The sequence below is a fragment of the Pieris brassicae genome, chromosome 7, assembly GCF_905147105.1.
Source record: "Pieris brassicae chromosome 7, ilPieBrab1.1, whole genome shotgun sequence".
In the NCBI taxonomy this organism is placed as follows: Eukaryota; Metazoa; Arthropoda; class Insecta; order Lepidoptera; family Pieridae; genus Pieris; species Pieris brassicae.
Window position 1 is genome coordinate 2527764 of NC_059671.1, and position 22637 is coordinate 2550400.

The following is a 22637-nucleotide window of genomic DNA, read 5'->3' on the forward strand; positions in this document are numbered from 1 at the left end:
TTATGAATATCACAAAACGTCGCCTTTTGGCTGGTTCATTAGTTGTATGTATATTTGGATTATCAAACTTTATACTTTATTATCATTTTATTACCAGTTGAAGAGGCATAGATAATAACATGTCTAACATGTATAGAATGTCTAGCATATTAGATATCTGTGCCATACATTTTTCGACTCTTCAAACACGAGGTATTTTTTCAATGTTTTGATGAAATTCCAAATATAAAATATATTTGGAATGCGAGGCTTATAATTAATAAATAATTTCCGAATATTTAATCATACAATATTCAGATAGCAATTATAAATAAAACATAACTACACAAAAAAGATATTGCCTTACATACGAATGCAATTCTACCCGGTGCATGCCATTCTTATTTAAACATTCTTTGTGTAGTTTCACTGTATTATTTCACTTTTTTTTCAGTTTAGCAAAACAACAAAAATATGAAGTGAGGAATATTTATATGGGTTTCATGTCAAACTTAATAGTAGGTGAGTTGGTGTTTGATATTAAAACGATACAATAAATTATTGCAATATGTCATAACGTTACACCACAATTTATATATTTCTGCTTGCATTAGACTGAATATATGTTCACCTAAATCGCAATTCTTTGTTATCTGCTTAGCAAATACTGGCTACAATGAATATGGGGGCCAATGGAGCAGAGGTGTGTGGAGAGGTGGTATTGATAGCTGATGAACTGAGTAGAGCAGTGGAGCTCACTCTCAATCCTAGTGTTGCACATGAAGCCAGAAGCCAAGCTTACAATGCTTGTGAAAGGTAAATTTGAAAAACTCTGTGTGCATATGCATATATGTTGCTTACTTATTAATGTTACATATATGTTTATTTTATAGTTTCAAAGAAAATTCACCATGGTGTGCTCAGGCTGGTTTGCTGTTGGCAAGTGGGGGTCAGTACTCACCAGTTGTTAAACATTTTGGATTGCAGCTCATGGAGCATACAGTTAAATATAGATGGACCCAAATAACTCAAGCTGAAAAATTGTACATAAAGGTAATTAAATGTTCCTTAAAATAATGTTTCAAACATTTATTAGTCATACATAAAGAAAACATTAAAATTTCACTTTAATATCATTCATATCTGATACAATTTTTTTTTAATAACCTATGTTACAAATTTACAATTATTGTATTTTTAGGAGAATGCAATGAAACTTCTGTACATGGGAGGATGGGAAACAGGCCATTTAAATGATGCATTAGCTCGAGTTATTGTAGAGATGATAAAGCGTGAATGGCCACAACAATGGCCAACACTTTTGTCTGAGTTGAGTGATGCTTGTTCACGTGGACATTTGCATACTCAAATTGTGCTGCATGTCTTTTTAAGACTTGTAGAGGATGTTGCAACTTTACAAGTAAGCACATACTTTTCAAAGTTTTTATAACTCTTAGTGCACTGAATGGGAAATGTAGAGTTTGGGGTGGACACCGCTTATCACTTAGGGGTATAAATATAATAATAATGAAATACAGATTAGTAGCAGATTCTCAGACTTACTGAAGAGTTGGTGGGGCTATTTTGAAGTAGTATGGGAGCAAACATTGTGACACAAGAATTTTATGTATATAGAGATTGATTTTACAAATTATTTTCTTTCCCTATTCTATCATATTGATATACTTTTTCAGGAACCATTTAAAGAATCAAAATAAACTATGTTGTACATTATTTCAGACATTGGAACAGCATCAGCGCCGTAAAGACATTTACCAAGCTCTGACAAGCAATATGGCTGAAATATTTGCATTCTTTATGCGTCTTATTGAACTCCATGTCCAGGAATTTAGAGAAAAGACTGCCGCGGGTGACTATGCGGGGGCTGCAAGTAGTGGCAGGGTTGTACAGGTTTGTTATTTTTTTAAATTGTTTATGTTTACTTATTACAGTTCGATTCAATTCAAATGAGGAAATAAAATATTTTTCAAGCTTTCAAGAAGTTATATTTTTTTTGTCAAATTCCATCAAGCATCTCATTAAACTAAATTTCTGTACATATGTATGCAAAGTTAAATGCTGGTATATAAACTAGTTTAGCTTATTAATAAGATTGTCTTTCAGGTGGTATTGCTGACTCTAACGGGATTTGTAGAATGGGTATCCACAAATCATGTAGTGACAAACAATGGACGTTTGCTGCAAATACTGTGTATTTTGCTACAAGACGATGTATTCCAATTGCCCGCTGCTGAATGCTTATTGCAAATAGTTAATAGAAAAGGCTCCGTAAGTTGTTCGACCATTGTTAAGATTTCATACATTAAGGGAGCGTTCAAGTATTACGTCACGCAATTTTTGGCGATTTTTGAGGGGGGGGGGCGGCATGAAACGCGCCGTAACGTTTCTGTAACCAATAGTAAAAAGTTTCGTGACCACCCCCAGTGACTTTATACCTAAATCGTACCATTATGTGGTGTAAAGTACTGGAAAGTGGAAAATAATATTAACAATAACCAGTAATTAATCTCCGCCCCGCATCGTAACGTTTTACAGGAGGACCCCCCCCCCCCCCAAATTCGTTACGTAACACTTGAACACTCCCTAATAAGAAAAGTGTTAAAATTCTAACTTTATTTAAATATCAAAAAATTGGGTTAAACACTTAAGTGGTTTTATTGGTGTAGGGAGAGCGAACAAAAGCCAAAAACGGAATACACACTCAAACATAAACATATAGCACAGTTTTACCTATTTATACAAAAAATATAACAAAGTACAAATTCACACTAAATTCTAGATTATAAGTTCTAAGATTCATTGATCATTATAACAAATATTTAATATAAAGATACCAGAGCTTTTTTTAAATATTTTTATTGCATTCTTTAGTCACATTAAATATATCCATTTGCTGGTAATTTAAAAAGAAAAAAAGTCATGAAAAGTTTCCTGGTGAGAAATACCGTCCTGCACCACACGGTCACTTGTGGAAGGTTTTTTTAAAATAGCATTATTTAAAAAAATATCGATAAATGTCTTACAATAAGACCGACAGATTCTGTCATGTTGATACGTCTACAATTCAATTATGTATTTAAAGTAGTAAAAATGTAAAATCCTTTTATTTTTTAGGCAAAAGAGCGCAAACCACTGATGATATTATTGAGTGAAGACGCAATCTCATGCATCCATCGTGCTGCTGTGGCCAGCATCTCAGCGATGGACGAAAATCATTACTTGTTTTTAAAGAAACTCTCACAGGTAAAATTACAACTACAAAAACTATTATTTTACTCATATTGCGTGCGATCTAACGATATCGAGTGCGATATCTAACTCAAAAACTACTGAAGTATTTTTTTTTAATGAAGTTTTGTAGGGTCCCTAAGTTGTAATATACCAGATTTAAATAAAATTTTCTCTATGTTAACCCAACAAGTTCTAGTTGATCTCAAAAAAATAGCCAAATATAAAGTTCCTAAACTTTAGAACGTTCTCGAACTACTAACTAAGTTTTAGATTGTTTTATTGACGCATTAATAAAACGCAAAACAAATGCTTTACTATGACTGAGACAAACTTCTTTTACGACAGGCGTGACCCAATACCGCCAAAGGAATTTGTATGAGAATGACATGGGTCTGTTGGCTTTTTGACTTTTTAACGATAAGAAAAACTGTTTTTGTTTGTTGCACATTTTTTTTTTAATATCGTATCGAGTTGCTGTTACATGTATTATGCTTTAAGTGCTAATTAAATAAACATTACAAAAAAAAAATCTCTCAAATTCAAAGAATAATGGTCATTTTAGTGCACCAGGAACTGTACATTTTGTTAACTGAGTAAACTGAGAGATTGCATTTTAGTTTAAATTAAGGAAGTCTCTGTGTTGTTTACTTTTTCTGGAATAAGTACACAATTAGACGGCCAATTAAAAAAAAAAAAGCTTAAAGATACATAGAGCGTGTTACGTGTTAACATATAGATAATAATTATAGAGAAAATTTAGACTGTAAGGATGCCTTTGACTATTTTTTTGAAGTGAAACATCTCTTTCGACGTTTATTTGTCCCTACCACGGTTGATTCGAAGAGATTCGAAGCTATTCATAACAGAAAATATATAATAACGATAACAATGATAGTAATAATTCAATTCGGATCGGATCCGGTTGTTCGGATTAATACCTGCAGCTGAGTTTCATCATCGGACGTCGAGGCAGAATACAAAATTCCACCCGTATCACCTCGACGTCCGACGTTCGATGACTGAGCGTTTTTCAAAGCAATTTTTGCCGCGCACCACCGCTATGTGGAACCAGCTGCCCACTGAAGTATTTCCGAACCAATTCGACTTAGGGTCCTTCAAGAAAAGAGCGTACAAATTCTTAAAAGGCCGGCAACGCAGTCGCGAGCCCTCTGGCATTGAGAGTGTCCATGGGCGGCGGTATCACTTAACATCAGGTGAGCCTCCTGCCCGTTTGCCCCCTATTTTATAAAAAAAATTTAAAATTAATGAAATTCTGTAATAATCTTAGAAGTAATAAGGTAAAATGAAATAACTTTATTATTTGTATTCATTTCTATGATAATAAAAGCCTATTGTTAAACTTTATTTAACCAATTTCTGTAAAGTTGCATATAGTAGATCATTTTTCGAAAAATAAGGTCATAAAGAAGTTTCACTACTTACGTGTGTACACTAGTACACGCACACATTGATTATTAATTGAAACATTTTATAATATTTTTATGACTTGACTAATTTACTTGGGAGTGAAAGAAACACTATAGCTCTAGTACAAAATTCGAACAGAAATCTCACAAATTTGTAATTCATGCATGTACTGACAACCGTATTGCTTGACCCATAGGTAAGGTAAGGTAGGGTGGACTCAATTTCCGCACTTAGACGCGTAGTCGGTCCGTTGTGCGTAGAAGCCCTGGCTAATTTAGCCAGCCTAACTCCTTCCAGAAGCACAGAAGTGTCCCGGGCACTTAACAGGCTTCGCGGAGCTACCTCACTGTTCCGAGGATTTTTGTACGTTGATTAGCCACAGCCTCGCATTCCAGGACTACGTGGGTGACTGATTCCTCTGCGCTGAAACAGCCTCTGCACATGGGGCTGTCTGTCGCGCTTAGGACGAAAAGATGTTTGTTAAGGAGACAATGGCCCGTGATTGTCCCTATCGTTGTCCCTATCTTGCTTGACCCATTGACATACTCCATGTTTACCCAGGTCCTTGCCGGTCTCGCCCAACAATTGACGTCCCTATGGAACTTTGCGACTAACGTCGAATCGTGGATGCCACTTTTACTTGAGACCACACTACTTCTGACATCACATCCGTCTCTTACACTCGTCCATACGGCGAATTCAGTATGGCTGGCGTTTCTTAAGCACGATCAAATTTCGAAGCTGCCAAATGTGTTGGCCGTTGTACCTAGATGGCTGCATGCTGCCGCTCCTAAGGTGTTGAAGGTAGGCAATTTTACAATATATATACTTAAACATACTATTTTCTTTAAGTACTTGATTTAAAAACTTTCATCTGTAATTAATTACTTATGGTATCAAGATGCTGCTCGCTACCTGTTTCTCATACAAAGTTTATTTTAACAAATCCAACTATATTGTTCAGATTTCATTTGAACATTGAATTGGCTGACACGACTTACGTGTGTTCCAAATTGTTAATAGCTGAAGGTGCGCAATACATCAACAGCTAACTTAAATAATATTATGTATGGTTGAATAGGTGTAAGTAGTATTTAAGATATTGTCTTTTGAAGATTGCTCTGGCGTATTAATTTCTCGCTTCCTCTCAAAGTGGCGAAGACTACATCAAGCCCTTAATTATCGTATTGGGCCTACACAATAGCTTTGAGATAATCCCACCACTTCGAACCTTTGATCCTACCCGTAGGTCTCTTGGTGCAGACATCCCGTACTTATTTATATATTCACTATTTATGTGTTGGGGTACATCTGTAGGGCTTAGGGATCCGTAGGGTTGTCAGTCACATCTCACCCTCAAATACTCCTCACATTCAACACATAAAAAGATTAAACACACATTTCACAGTCCACTAGCTAGCAAGCCGTACATATATAAATTGACTAGAATTACAAGAATTGTAATAATTCATGACTCATGATATTAGGTTTTAGTTAATTTTAGTTTAGATTAAGTTCGGTAATTGTATAATTTTTCAGTGTTATTTGTAATTTTACTTATTTATTTATACTTCGCTACCATAATATACATAATTATACAAATAAAAAAACAAAAAGTAAGTTGGTTACATAAGTTATTAGGCAACAGGCGGCCTTATCGCTAACAAGCGATTTCTTCCAGACAACCCTAATATGGGAGAATAAAAAAAAGAAACACCTACAGAGGGTAAAGTACAAGAAGTGCATAATTAATTAATTTAAAAAAAAGCTTAAAAAGTCTAAACAGACATGTAAAAGCTCTGCCAAAGGTTAATTGACTCACAATTAATATATATAAGTAGTAGCTAATTGCGAGGCACAAGAAAAATGATCCAAAAGAAGATTTTTAAATAAATTTAGAGACTGAGCTCGTATTATATCAATTGGTAAGGAATTCCATAGTAGAACGTAGAATTTGGAAGTTCCACTTTGCACAGTGAAGGAGGAGTGATAGAAATCAGTTTTATGAATAGGAGTTTCAAGAATTAGATTATCTAAGGAACAAAAAGATCTATCTTTTTGTTGATTTGGTTATGCACATTTCTTGCTTAATATTTTGTTTGAAAGAGCTAACAGAGGTTAGAGCAAGACCGCCCGTTGCGTCTCTAATAATACATGTCACTTGTTTATATTTTTATATAAGGATATTTATATAAATAGTTTTATATATAAATTAATTTAAAAGGTTACATACCCATCATCCCGTGTGAGCGGCTCCAATGACGCGGTGCAATACGCGTGTATCGACTACGATAGTGAACAAGAGTTTGTTATATTCTTCAGCCGTTGCCGAACTGAAGTGTTGGAGAGTTTTCGGTGAGTTTTCATAGTAATTATTTATTTGTTCACAAAAATATATACACTTTTGTTACCTAAGCTTATACGATAATGTCGAAAAATAATGAAATACTTAGATACACAATATCGCTACTGTGAACTCACTCAAGGACGTATAAAGATGTCGATGTTGTCGGAGATCACATTCCGTCCTGCCCTTCAGGCGATTGACCACCCCGCGACGGCTCAAGCCGAGGTTCGAGTCTCACAGGAGACGCCCTTGCGCTAGCCGAGGGATAAAACGCCATTCTGCCCGAGCTGAGCTGTAAAGGCCCTTAAGGCCAACAGCGAGATTCCATTTAAAAAAAAAGACATCACTCAGTCAGCGCAACGTAGATCTCGGCAACAGACTGGCTCTGGCCCTTTAGAAATATATAAGACTTTCTCATTTAAGTAAGCAGCAAGTATTCCATTAGCTCTGTTTTAATAAAAAATATTTGACATACACTATATGTATTGTTATGTGCATTATTTATATTGTATATAAAGACAAGTGTGTTCTATATAAATAGTCGTTCGTCTTCATACATATACTATCAGAAATATTTAATTACCGATAAAACTATGACATCTGTTTCAACAGATACTGCATGGTAGCGGCTCCTCTAGTGACGTGGTCATACGTGGAGCAATGGACGCAAACGGCGCTGGACAAATTAGACGCGCCCGTCGCGAATGAATTGCACGTCGAATGGGAAGCGCTTGCGCAGGTATACATTACAACAATTATAATTTACAAATGTGTTATAATGTGATTTATAGAAATTATTCAATGGTGAGACAGGACCTTTCTAAATAAATAAATTGCATAATATTTTTAATTACGCATAATACGCATCTGAATAAAAAAATAAATAATATTTATTATAATAAATATTGATATATTCTATGTATCTAAATGAAACGTATTCTGTCACTGTCAAATGTGTTCGAATAGTAAAATTCTAACAGCTTTTAAAACCTAACTAATTTGACATATTTTTTTAACACCTCAAAGGTACTAGACGTGGTGCTATCTCGTCTCTTGCAAGCTGAACCCAGACCCAACGTAGCAGAAGGTTTGCGGTTGCTTCAGCGATGCGTCTCCTGCGAACCACCAGCGCCATTACTCTTGTCTCTGCTCTTGTCTTTCATCTCTGCATTGTTTGTATTCCTTAGCTGTGCTTACAGTCAATTGGCAGGTAAGCTTACGTCAATATTGTCTATGATTTAAATTAAAAACTGTCAGGAAATCGCAATGTCATTCCCGGAGTTTTAACAGCTTTACCGTACAATTTTATGGCTTATCTTTGCAAAATAAATTTAGTATTGTTAATTGAGAATCCACCTGGAACGTCGAATCAAACTTAAATTCAAGAGCTGTAAATTATTTTACTGTTTGAAGTTTGAAATTTTGAACAAGGCTTAATACAAGATTGTGGCTTGAGATATGAATTAGAATATGGGCCGGCATGTGATCCGTGAATGAGGCCACGACGCATCTCCAGTCACTCTAAATTGTGTTAAATACCGCAAAAATGTACTGAACTGAAAGAAGGGTAAATTTTATATATCTAAAAAATGTAGTCTATGGTTTTAGATAAGAAATCTCACGACGTAGTTGAGCGTTCTAAAGTATTTTTTATTGATAAAAGCTTACGGGACACACTGATACATTAGTAAAAGAACCACAATATACAATGTTTAATGTGACAAGCACTTATAGGAAAACATCACATACACTACATAAAAACTAATCCATAATCGATTTTAAATTGTGACTACAACTAGCAGCAAAAGATTCCAGACCTAGGTTGTTTATCACAATGCTCAAACTGGACATCGTTCAGCTTTGACGAAAACGCGTTTGTCAAACGACACCAACGAAGTATTTAAACTATTCTATGTGGTTTTAACATTTAATAAAAAGTTATGTATGAACTAAATTATAGAGTATATTATCTTAACGTTCTTAACGTTCCATTTCAATATTATCGTGTTGCCATCTATATAGATAAAATATAGTGGAATGTAAAACTATTTAAAAGGCCGGCAACGCACTCGCGAGCGAGGCATTGATGCAGGCAGGCAGTGTCCATGGGCGACAGTATCACATCAGGTGGCTCACCCTGCTGCCAGTTCAGTTAAAAACACCGAAAACTTACTCCAATAATAAACGCCTAATGTTTTTTTTTCCACACAGGCCCAACTGTAGGTTGCGCAGGCGCTGAATTACTTCCACGAGTACTTGATAAAATATTTCATGTACTCGTATATGAAGGATCGCCGCCAGAAGATCGAAGCTCGCGTAGTGTTAAAAATGTTCGCAGACACGCAGCTGGATTGCTAGTTAAACTTGGATCAAAGGTAAGAAAAACTAAGAGTGCATCAAAACATTTAAAATCTAAAGTTTTTATGATAAAATTGTGTGCGTATACACACGTAAGAAGTGAAACTTCTTTATGATCACATATAAAATGTAACAAAAGGCTTTTATTATCATAGACACGAATACAAATAATACAATTATTTCATTTTACCATATTACTACTAAGATTATTACAGAATTTTAGTTATTGTAATAGAAATATTACTATAATTGTTATAGTTATTATATGTTTTTGTTATTAATGGCCTCGAATCAACCGTGGTAGGGACAAGAAAAAGATGGCGCGTAACCGAAAAATGTGACGGTAATTTTTTTCCAACGCCAATAAATCACTCTAATCACTTCAAAAATATGAATTAACTTTAAAAGGTAGTGTTGATCGATAATAAGATGCCAATTATCAGTATTTCGCAAGGTCTGAGACAAAAGTTTGTATCACATTTATGTGTTCTTTAGAAAAAAAAGTAAATATATTTATATAATCACGCCTTTTTCCCAAAGTGGTCTTGTCCTCTCTCGCTTCATCCACTTTCATGACATTCACAATGCATGCTTCGGTTATGGGCACTTTTCAGTTGTTGCTTCTCTTGTACGTCCAAGATTTATAAATTATTGAATGTTGTTAATTATATTTTGTCATTGCAACTTTTTATATATAAAAATATTGAAGATTTCGTGGTGAAATTATTGAAGTTGGTGAGCTTCGCGCCCGCTTTTAACTAATTATTTAGGTGTAACTCAACTGGACCGGATTAGTTCACTACGAATAATATTCTATTACAAATTATTAATTAAGCTATGTTTGAAAATAGTACCATTAAAATAATGAGTTTCGGTGTGAGTGATTTTTATGTTTATGCTATTTTTATTATTATTATGTAACAATCATATATATATATGATTGTTACATATTTTGATATATATATATATCAAAATCTGTTATAACGACATCGAAGGGACTATAAACCGATCTCCGACTCATATTTGGTCGTATAAACCGATAGTCGTAACAGCCGATGTTATTAAGTACCTAATACAGTAGAATTCAGGCGGGACCTTTGATTTTGGGTCAATATAACCGGCATGTTGCTCTAAACGATCTCTTCGTAGACGTTTTCGACTGTATATATATATATATATATCGTAAAAATGGTACTGTGGTAAGGTACTCGGTTCGATGAGGCGGTTAAATAAAGCGGAGCTTAATGTAAACGTATTGTAATGTATTTATTAATTTTTATTAAACTTTAATAATTAATAAATAATAGTGGACCGTAAATATTTAATTTATGATTGCTCAATATTTGGAATAATTGACAGAGAAAGAAAGAAAGGAATCGGCACGGTATCTTTAACCTCGTGGCTGGATTCCTTCTTTAAGCTGATTAGTTTAACACTTCACAGAGGTAGTACAGCACTATATATAATTGTTAATAACAAACAGCAAATTTAAAAGTTTAAAAAAAAGCGGTGCGAACGAAAAAATCAAATCGCGGTACGTCAAAATTACAACTACTGGCTGCTTAATCCTTTTTTCTTAAATGTAGAGTAGAGGCTTCATTGCGCGCGCCACCTACAGCCCGTTCCGGAACTAGTGCCTCCATAGGATGGGAGTTATTATAGGTGTGATGATATGCGTCTAGAGAAATTTGGATGGATATATTGAGCAAACATTAATATAAATGCAAATTCGGCGCAACCAGAAGTGGTTTTCCATACCAGTCTGTTACAAAGATCTTCCTAATTAAAGACGTTGACTTTACTGAATGCTGTCTCCAACACCATCAACATATTTATATATTCTCACAGAGTTCCCAGTAGCGATATTGTGTATATTATGTGCTTAGGTATATAATATTTACTTTTTTTTCTCGACATCGTATTGGCACAGTCTATAAGGATAATGTATGTATTTCTTAAATAAATATTTTTTTTATTTTTATGCTGATAGAAGATAAACGTATGCGTTGGAATTGAATGAAATTAATTCCATGTCATGAATGAGTGATGAAGGGTTTCTTCACAGCAAAAAAATGACCTACATTAATGAATTAAAATTTATTTATTCTTTCATCTCTACAGTACCCGTTACTCCTCCTACCCGTATTTCCGCGTCTTCACGATATGTGTCGCGCTGCTCTTGCTCGGCCCGATCTAAGCGCAGTGGAGAGCGTCACACTGCAAGAAGCCCTGCTGCTGGTCTCCAATCACTTGTGCTGTTACGAGCGTCAAAGCGCGTTGGTTGCTCAGGTATTCATAAAAACAAAGTCAATTTGATCGAATTTTGTAACTTTATTAACACTTCGTTACACTACAATATAAAAAAATTGAATATAATGAAATCAAAAGGAGGGCAACTGGCGGCCTTATCGCTTCCGAGCGATCTCAACCACTGTGATTAAAGAAAAAAAAATGTATTTAATTACATAAAATAGGCAAAAATACATGTTATACACAGTTATTAAGACAAAACTAAACATGAACAAAAAAATCTTTCAATAGCCAAAACTCTTTATTACAAATGACAAATAAGCAGAGATAATTGTAAGCATCACGAATTATTTACTTTGATATATAAATTTTACAACTGAAGTTATTTTTAACACAACATATAATGTTAACCTATATGGTAATAATAGTAATTAAAAATGGATAAATAGAAAATTAAATGTAAAAAGCTTGTGGTGGCGTAACTTTAACGCTGGCAGCATTTCTTCGCTGTATCGCGATACTTATTTGTTGAGCCAGGAAATGACCAGCTCTGAGCTCACCGGAACGTAATACCTACCAGGCGCCAACCTAAATCTTTAATTAGCGCCTGCGCATTTGAAGATTCTACCATTATAAACTTTATTGATAGAAGCTAAATTCTATTTTATAACGAAAAATATTGTAGTATAAATCATTGAGCGTACTCCAGTGGAAAAACTGTATATGAAGTCAAAATACATTATTTACCAGGTGTTAGGAGACTGTAGCGTACGATGGACAGCTCTATCTGAGCACTTAACAAGCGCACAGTCTTTGGCCCATCTAATAGGCCTGGACACGCCCCCGAGTGATACAGATGAAGAGCGTGGAACAGCTCGTCGGACGTTGTTACACGCTTTAACACTCGCATTGGGCGTTGTTAAGCGGACTTGTGTGCCGGCCGACCCGGATAAGGCGGCTAGGGGTGGCTTTGGGGCGGGGTTGACTCCATCCGGGAACCCGGTGTGGCGGAATCCAGCGGCGGAACATGTACTGCCACTGTTTCCTCATGCATTGGCTTTGGGTAAGGAATGTTTGTTTAATTATCTGTATAAAGAACATTATTTGATAGTCTGTTTTAGTATGAGTTAAGTTCAGTGGCCGTTGTTGTAGAATATGTTATGTTAAATGAAACACCATTTGAAATATGAGCTTTTAAAAAAAATAACTTGGCTTATCACAGGGTTCATAACTGTAAGCAATACCGCAATACAAGTGTCCGAATGTTATGTTACGATTTATGAGTGTGGAAAATGCGAAAGTTCTCATATTTGCTTCAAGTGTACGATGATTGTTTACGCTTCTAATTTTAACAAAATGTTACTTAACTAATGTTAGATAACACAAATATAAATTAAGATTATATACATCCTAACTAAGAGTTCTATAATAGTGTAGTAAAAGCGGGCAACGTACTCGCGTATAGCATTGAGAATGTCCAATGGCAGCGGTATCACTTAAGATCAGATGAGCCTGCTGCCCGTTTGCACCCCTGTTCTATAAAAAAACGCGTTTCGTGTTTGCTCGTCGTCCTATAGGAACTACTTACTTTTTATGTTAGAGTAGCTTTTACTTTACTCGAAACTAGATTCTGAGTTTTAGGCTGTTCAATCAAACCATAAACTAGCTTATAATTTTATGTTAACATTTTGATTCCATTTTTATCCAGGTCGCGCCCTTCACGAACTACACGCTGCGGGGGCGGAGTCCCTACGAGATCCTGCGCATAGTCGAGCCCTTCAGCCCCCACCGGCAGAGCGACGCAATCTGCTAGGGCTCCGGGATGATACGCCACTCGCGCCCCTTTCTCCACAGCCCAGTACCCCGCAGGATAGAATGCAGAACTTCTTGCACACCTTGCATGATAACGTTAGTATTACTTCTGCTTTTCCTCGGCCGTACACCAAAGAAGATCGTGAGCAATCCGGCATGTCTCAAATCCAAATATTGACGACGTGAGTCAGTCAGAAAGGTGATCTAATTGTCTTTGGAATGAAAATTGGTTAAATGAAACGGATGCAATCTGAAGCGAATACCCATATAGGGGAGTAGCGTCACTGGATTATTATAGGTTAAATAAATCCAGTCCTAAATACCAGCCGTAATTATTACATAAAAAAAATCAATGGCGCTACAACCTTTTTAGGTCTGGGCCTCAGATTTCTGCATCTGTTTCATGATCTTTTAACTATCGTTATCGTTAAACTAATAGGCAAGTAGGCGATCAGCCTTCTGTGCCTGACGCACGCCGTCGACTTTTTTGGGTCTAAGGCAAGCCGGTTCACGATGTTTTCCTTCACCGTTCGAGCTCATATTAAATGCGCACATAGAAAGAAAATTCATTAGTGCAAAGCCGGGAATCGATTCCACGATCTCAGGGATGAGTCGCACGCTGAAGCCACTAGGCCAACACTGCTAATTATTACATACCTCTATAAATACCAGCCGTAATTATTACCAATCTTAATTTCCCAATAAAAATCTGCTAATATTCCGCCTTACATGCCTTCGACTCAGTAGATAGACTAATTGAAGATCAGATCCTTTAGAAGAATCAGCACTTCATTTCTTTTTACGATTTCAATGTCTCGGATATATTATATATGTTGGAGCAATGACGCTGATATAGGCTGCCATTCTCATTTTAAAAAACATCAAAGACAAATTAGTCAAAAACTGTTCTATTGTTTATTTACTTTGCCAATATTAATAGATCTACAGAGTTTTTGATAGTCTTTAGTAATAATACCTTAAGTCATTATTATTATTGGCCATTGATTAGTCATTAGTTTATAGATCTAATAACATAGACAAATTAAATAAACAATTTGAACAAATTTGACTTTGATGTTAATCAATTATAATGACAATGACAGCTGACGCTAACACCATTGCTTCAACATAAATAATACAGACTGAAATTATTACAGACTATCAAAAAATCGATCTAGCAACAAATCAAATAAATCTTTTCATGGTTTTAAACAAATTTGACTTTGATGTTATTAAAAGAACTCGAAAATATATTTTGTCGTCAGTACATAAATAGAGAGTTTCTTTCTATTTATAAATTCTAGTAGGAACGAGGTCTGCAATCAATAAGTACTTAAAAAATTACAGGTGTGTCAACTAGTAGGCGCAGCAGCCGCTTCCTTAGGTCGAGAGTTATACGGCGCTGCAGGTCTAGCACGAGCTATATGTGGATCGCTCATATCAGCCCCTTCGCGACTTCCAGACCATTGGCTCCGTAGAGTTCTACGAGCTGCGTTACGACCTTTGCTGTTGCATTGCCCCCCAGCTCATTATAGGGACGTTGCCTTACCCCTACTGCAGCATACGGCACCGCTTAGTAAGTCCTAAATTAAATTGCACCGTTTTAACTCATCTCTTTTCACAGCGTAAATTCAATTTGAAAGAAAGAGACGATAGAGAACTTAACCAGAGTCAGGTCAGAGACTCTATCGAAGTGAAACCGTCAAATTACAATCTTAAAATTGGCAAATTGTCAACTGTCCGAAGGCTGTCCCTGATTGGTCGGCTTTATAGTAGACCGTAGAACAAACAAAGATGGTGGCGCAGGGCATATGCCGTTCAACCAATCAGCACGCGAGTTGCGTTCCGTTACACAATTTGACGGTTTCACTTCGATAAATTACAATTAACCGAATAATAATATTGTTACGGAGACGGGTCGACTGCAATGTTTCTAGATTTTTCCACTAGTTAGAGAACTTTTCAGCAGGCTGTAATATGATTTCTGACTGTTTCAGGAGAGGGTCAATCACATATTAGAAAATTGTAATTTCCATAATGTTACCCTAGTTTTCAGGAAGCTGAAACTTTTTTTCAGTCAGTTTCAGAACATGTTTAGTCGAGTGGTGCATATTTCAGGAGACCCGTTTTCAGGCGTTTTCAGGCCTAGGTATACCCCTTTGATGAAGGAATATTCTAGACCGAACTTTCTAGGTGTGAGATAAGGACGAAATGATACGAGAGAGAGAGAGAGAAGATCAGAACTTTCTCGAAACTAGACGAGCACTCTAGAACGCCGTACGACAAGGACGGAGCAACGTGCGAAAGAGACAAAGAGTGCCGACTAGAAAGTTCTCGAATATTGTTTAGAATTATTCCCAGGGATATATAAGCGAGCCGAAACGCGACTAGTCGCCTTTAGTTTGGAATGCGATAACAAGAGAGAAACACCGAAGCGATAAAGTGCGAATAAAGTGATTACAAGTGATAAAGTACTGTGTAAAGTGTGCGTAAGTGAATTAATTAGTGACTGTGTTTTGTGTGTGTAATTAGTGCATCTCTGCAATTAATTTGTGCCCATAAATTCCTCATTGATTTATCAAGAAATAAACCTTTGAAGAAATCCACGGCATTTTCTATCCGATCCCCTAGCTCGTAACAATACGTTAAATTGTAAGCAGTTCGTTCATAATCTCGCGAGATACATTACAATTGTGTTTACAATTTTACGGTGACATTACTCACTTACATTACAGTTAAATCTGTATATTGATAATGTAATATTGCCTCTGTCTGTCAGTGAAGATGCAGCTTTCTAATGGTGAAAGAATTTTTATTACTAGGGTTGCCTGGAATATATCACTTGTCGCCTATAAGGCCGCCCGTAGCAATCCCTAATAATGTTACTTGTATCAAAATTTTTCAGTTACATTCGATTTTGAGGTTTGAAAGTGTAAAAGTATTTGCTATAACGTTATTTACGATTTACAGATTGATTTTTTTGACACACCAGAACTTTTAATAAAGCTATAATTGAGCAGTCCATGAATTCTTGACATATATCATTTTTAACGAACATCAAAAATTATTATAGTGGTGGTACACCTGTCCCAAAGATGGGACTACGTGACGTCACTGTACGAGTCCGGAAAGCTGGAGGAAGAGAGTGGAAGTGAGTCGCAGGAAGTGTTGGAAGATATGTTAGTACGACACCTCACTAGAGAGTACCTGGAAGTTTTAAAGGTAGATACTGTTTATTACTTATTTATTTATTGACAGTTATACTTGAGAGTACTTTGTATGCGGAGAAAGCCAGGCTGTTCGTATGGTGTTCGTTATACGCCACTTGCGTATATATACAAATTGCTACATTCAAATATTTTTCAACCGTCACGTATATGTCTGTTTAATTTTTTTGTAAAATACAAGAAAACAGTTGGATTTCTTTAAGTATCTTTAATATATTATCCGCTGTCCCCAAATAGAGCCTTTTTTTTTCGACTGTACAGTTTTTTGACGGCCATTCTGGTTTCAAAAATATTACTTTTTGTACAGGTATCTCTAGTAGAGGCAGCCCCAACAGAGGCGAGTATCGATGGTATGGAAGAAGAAATGCCCACCGCTAGTCCTGCGCGTACGCCGGAGCACGTGTCGGAATTAGGAGCCGTGTTACTGGCTGATCCCATTGCTGGGCCTGCACTATTGCATACGGTGAGATATTTTAAAATGGATTAACTTTTTAACCGACATTAAAAAGATATTAGTTTATGCAATTGTGTTAATTGGATTGGGCCTTAGCCTTCCAAGTCCTATGTTTTGTTGTATGTCCACAGACTTATCTGAAATTTATAATCTAACGATATTTAATATTTTATATAATTCGAAACTTTTTTTTATTGTATGGGTATGTACGCCTTTTGGCAAGTGCCTCATTAATCATTGCCTGCGGTTATCTTGAAGTCTACCCATCCATCGAATTGCCGCCCTGTTATTTGTTTCACTGTAATACAGTCGACTCTCGATAATTAAATTGATCAGATATTGTGATTTATTATTTCTAGAGTATTATTAACATTTAAATAAAATTCTCAAATTATTATTCCGAAAAGAATTCCGTAATCTTTATTTGAGTGGGCGACTTCAGTCAATCATTTTTTAAAGATTTTTTAAAAACAATTGACAATATTGACGCATAAACACTTCAAATTATAGAGGCCCTACTCTCTAGCCCGGTCTGCAAATTATCGCATCTTGGCGAGAAAGATACTATTACTTCAACTTCAAATTACCCAAGGGACCAATTAGCATTGACTTTATTACCTATATATATTTACCGAGAGTCGACTGTATGTCTATTGTGTAAGGTGAAATAAATCGTTTTTTAGATACTTCGAGCTTTAACATGGAACGACTCGACGTCCTCGTTACGGGCGTGTGCGTTGGCCCTACCCGCGTTACGAGCGGCGTTAAGTAACGGCGCCGTTAGCGCCGGGGAGGCGAACGGGGCGTTGGCGGCTGTTCTACACGCTTTGAGGCTGCATGGACAGCATGAGGCTAACCAGGCGGCCTTGCTGTCGCTTGCTGTACAGGTACATACTTAGTAATCATTTATTTCCTGTTTATGACCAATCTTTCGGAATGTTAATAACTTAAAAAAAAAAATATTGTTACTAGTTATCTTAGTTGCCTTCAGTACAGTTCAGAACCGTACCGTGAAGCGGTTCTGGAGGCCTTTGCCTCCTTTTTAAATTTCCTGCTAACGCTTCTAACGATATATTGTCTCTTACCCTTGATCCTTTCTATATGGTTGCCTTTAAGGTCCACCTTTCTGATGCATCTTGGTATATGCCCGCCCATTGCCACTTCTGTTTTAGGGCAAAGTGTATATGACTTGTTTTTCGTCTTATTATTTTCGATTTTAATTTTATCTATTTTTCTTATTGAAATAGCACACAATTAGTTAAATTTTCTTGCCGTAACCTATGCATTACGAATTATATAGGTTGGACACTTCACATTGTTGTCACGTGTACGTAATTGTCAAATGTACGTAAAACGATCGGTTTTGAGCTATTGCTGTGGACATTTGAGTTCATGCGTTCAATTAATGACTGCATCTGTGTATTTTCTATGTATACATAATTCGAATTGTATTACTTTTGGACATATAGATTCTACATAGAATTATTTTAAAAATGTCCCAGATTCCTGATGTTGTGAGAACCGTCTTTCAAGATCCTCTGATTTCCTAGTTACTGACAATGCATATAATTAGTTAAATTGATAATTGTTAGCGTAAATTAATGACATTGCTCATGTCTTGTCAAATTTCTTAAGATTTTGTACCTGATTATTGAACTCGTCATACTGTGTTGTTTCATACCCAGATCTCGGTATAAACTGTTGGTATTTTAAATGTGTATCATAGGGAGCCTTGAATTATTCCATATTATCTCCAGACGCGTCGTTTTTAAAGAGATGGGCTAATCGAATGCATTTCACAAACACTTACACACCCTAACATATCACACACACACACCTTAACAATAAGTACATTGTCTTGGTTAGTATATAACGTTATTCGTATATGTGTAATCCGTTTTGGCTATATTTTTCAATATAAATTGTAAATTAAATCTTACAAAAAATCTGGATTTTTATTAGATCCGATATGAAGATAGAATTTACTTTTAATTGTATATAATATCGTTTGATAATTATAGGCCTATGAAGCGCTTCGACCACGTTTCCCGGAAGTAGCGAACGTGTTGGGCGCAATACCGGACGTAGATGCGCACGATTTGCGAAGGTTGGACGAGAAGCTCGCGGCCAACAACGCGCGACCAGCTAAAATCGACAAAAGCAAGAAGGATTTGTTTAAGAAAATCACATCGAGGGTATGTCAGCTAAGCTTAAGATCAGCTTGTATTTTTTTATAATTTTCTTTCTTTCAAAATCAAATTTTCCATTTAATTCATATTTAGTACACTAACCTTGTAGGTTTTTTTTTTAGATATTTTGTTAACAATCAGCAATAATTATTAATAATTTATTTATTTATTTAATCAGTAATCACGCTTATAACGTGATCATTTTCCACGTTATATTCTTGTACTGTGAAATGTAAAGATTTGTACGCACATAGGTTTCCTATATTCGTTTTAAATCCCCTTTAACTATAAAATTTAAATTTATTATATGTACATAACGCGTTAAATGTGCGAGAATACTCCTACAACGCGTTTCCTATAACGAAGAACCCCTAAGATTATATATATATATATATATATATATATATATATATATATATATATATACTAGCTGCCCCCGCGAACTTCGTTTCTCCTTAATGTGGTTTTAGTTAGCCTTAATACCGTGACACGAAAGAATAATTTCACTGTATTATCGTCACTATAATTTGAATTTGATTTACACTTCGGTCTAAGTAACACGTGGTTGGCTATGCTAACACCAAAAATTAAAAAAGTAGAAATATTCGTTTACTACAAAATAAATTTAATTTATACTTTAGCCTCAATAACACGTGGTTATCATGATATTGAATTGTAGCGTATATGACACGTTTGTCGGTTTACCATAGCAGTACCATCTATAGATTACTTACTCAATCCAGTCGAAAAGTACCGACATCTGTTAGAGTTAACAGAGAATTGTGATTGTCAATTAATTATAGACAATTAATTTGCAATAAAATAAAATTGCGACTATAACTAAAGATCTAAGCTATCCAATCTCTTAAGTTGGACTAGACTGCTCACGGTGTGCCAATTTAATTTAAAATCGTTTAAGTAGTTTAGGAGTCCATCGCGGACAAACATCGTGACAGGAGATTTATATATATTAAAGATATAGAGAGAGAGCATTACTGTAAATACATCAAAGACTACAAGTTTTGTGAATATTTTTTTTTCTAGCTGATCGGAAGAAATGTAGGCCAATTATTCAAGAAGGAAGTGTTCATACTAAATCTACCAGCGATGAATGTACCTAAAGAGAAACCGCGTAGCGCCGTCGAATCAGCCGAAGGGGCGGGGCTTGACAAACTATTCGCCAACGGGCCCACATAACGTACGACTACGTACGTTAATTTGCGGGTAATAACCGCGTTGTGATTTAAGTTAAAGCCGCACTCGAGTTTTTTCCGCGATTTAAACTAAATGCTAGACTAATACTTATATTGTAATTAGTATAAAATAATATCGCAGAAAAAAGCCGTAGTGCGGCTGTTACAGAATGAATTGAGCTTTTACATATGTATATGTCCCTGTTAATTATGAAATGATTAGAAAATTGCAACATTATATCGTATTTTTATGTCAACAAATAAGTTCCGAGACGATTTTTATGTTAATTGGTTTATTTTAACCGAATTTTATCAGAATGTTTTCATTAAAAATTGCTTAGTTTAGCTATTGTTGTCGTTTAAAGGAAATAAATCTTACCTACCATGGATATTCTAGTATGTTTTAAATCTCAGTACATTCTGTAATCAATGTCAAAATCTCGTCTTATTCATAAACCTTTGGTAAAGGATTTTTGTCAGATATTTTATATAATGACATGGGTTTATGGATAAGGTCCATTCGACAATAGATAACTATTTGGCCGCAATGATGGCAACAATGGTGTCTAGTTAAATTTGGTTTATTTTTTAACTTGTGGAGTTTATTCTCGAATATTCTAATTCTATGGAATTATTAACACCTGCACTCTGAACTTACTAAAAAGCTACTACTATAGGACCATTGTAGACGCTTCTTAGTAGTTCTATAAAATTCAATACTCTATCGAAAAGCCTATTTGACAGATGACAGTGAAAAATAAAGTATTGTTAAGAGTAATCTATCTAAAACATGACTTTAAAAGGCGTTAAACAGTAAAATTACTGGTATAATAATAATTTATCTAAAAAAACACAGTTAAAATATAGATTTTTATATGTCAGTTACGCGACACAGAACAGATTAGTCGAATCGACAATGACGTATACATGTTGATAATATCTTGTTTAATATTAATACTATCATGGAGTTTTATTTGCTGGTTTTTTTTATAGATTCATAATACGTATTTATATGAGTAAAAATATCAATAATTCCTCATGTGTTTACATGTGAGTCATGCGACGCCATCTTGGCCAGAAAAAACATTTTGGCGCGTTTATGATAATAATAATTGAATTTGTATTTTAGTGAATATTACGCTGAAATGGTTTTTAAAATCTTGTCAAATATCTCGGTGTTATTTAGAAGCAGGTGAACTCGTGCCAGCAGTCTTAACAATACTTTGGTAGATTCAGGTGTTAAAAAGTCTAGGTAAAGCAAGCTAACCAATTAATTATGAGTATTCGAGGATTTACTTAATTTTAGAGGTAAATGCGAACGCGAATATGGAAAAGTATTAGGAACTATACGGCGACAGAGCGCATTAAAATTAAACATATAAATGTTTTATTTACTTAGAACATAGATTTTACATAGATCTTCAATTTTAACGATAAATTCGTACTTTTGAATTTTTTTTAATATGAAATCTTGGGATTTCATTCATTTATGTATATAAGTGTGATTTGATTGAATTTTTTTTTAAACTGAATGTATGTTTTAGTTTTATATATCACATGAACGTTCCTATAAAAATAATACCGTTGATTACATTACACACATGATGAGATTTCTATGTAAAATGTGTGAACACGTTTGTATTTTAAAAGTTGTACGCCATAGATAAATAAATTCGCAAAAAATATTCAAATTAAGAATTCCATTAAATTTTTATATATATATATATATATAATTGCCTTAATGTTGCATGACCATGAATGCCAAGAGCGGAGTTTTCACAGCATTCAAATGCATTTATATTATTTATGTTATAAGAAGTGTTTTATGGCAATAAAAAGTCTTTATAGTACGCAAACCTGCGTGGATGGATGAAGGGTTTGTTTGTTCGGTTTTTACTAGTAACTAAGTCAATATTGGTGAAATTTTTTGTGGCCATTTCTTTTAGGTTGTAGCACGTGTTTTGTGTATGTTTTTTTTTGGTTCTATTTAGTGCCTTTTTCACAATAGACATATTTATGGTATCGTGAGAAACACAAAGACTGAGTTACGACCTAAATGCTACTTTATGATCCTTATTTACGACATTCCAAAATATATTTTCTTACTTATTAAGCAAGAATTTTATTCAAAGTCAAAGGCAGTTACAA

The 22637-nt window shown here is 35.1% G+C and overlaps 1 protein-coding gene across 1 annotated transcript; it reads left to right on the plus strand.

The window, feature by feature from the left end:
* Positions 1–167: 167 nt before the first annotated feature.
* LOC123712026 (exportin-5) lies at positions 168–20743 on the plus strand. The gene is made up of 22 exons (XM_045664933.1): positions 168–192; positions 434–501; positions 641–795; positions 873–1032; positions 1181–1399; positions 1720–1890; positions 2104–2268; positions 3115–3243; positions 5221–5463; positions 6884–7014; positions 7619–7745; positions 8033–8216; positions 9218–9381; positions 11486–11653; positions 12365–12677; positions 13323–13522; positions 14774–15002; positions 16500–16648; positions 16961–17116; positions 17791–17994; positions 19129–19302; positions 20341–20743. The coding sequence occupies exons 3-22, from the start codon at positions 656–658 to the stop codon at positions 20491–20493; spliced, it is 3579 nt and encodes a 1192-aa protein (XP_045520889.1). The 5' UTR covers positions 168–192; positions 434–501; positions 641–655; the 3' UTR covers positions 20494–20743.
* Positions 20744–22637: the final 1894 nt, after the last annotated feature.

Bases quoted from the DNA above. Each gene is read 5' to 3' on its own strand.
- LOC123712026 (XM_045664933.1), top strand. From the start codon at position 656: ATGAATATGGGGGCCAATGGAGCAGAGGTGTGTGGAGAGGTGGTATTG. The intron at 7,746-8,032 runs GTATACATTACA...AACACCTCAAAG, and splicing joins AATGGGAAGCGCTTGCGCAG to GTACTAGACGTGGTGCTATC. The intron at 15,003-16,499 runs GTAAGTCCTAAA...AAATTATTATAG, and splicing joins GCAGCATACGGCACCGCTTA to TGGTGGTACACCTGTCCCAA.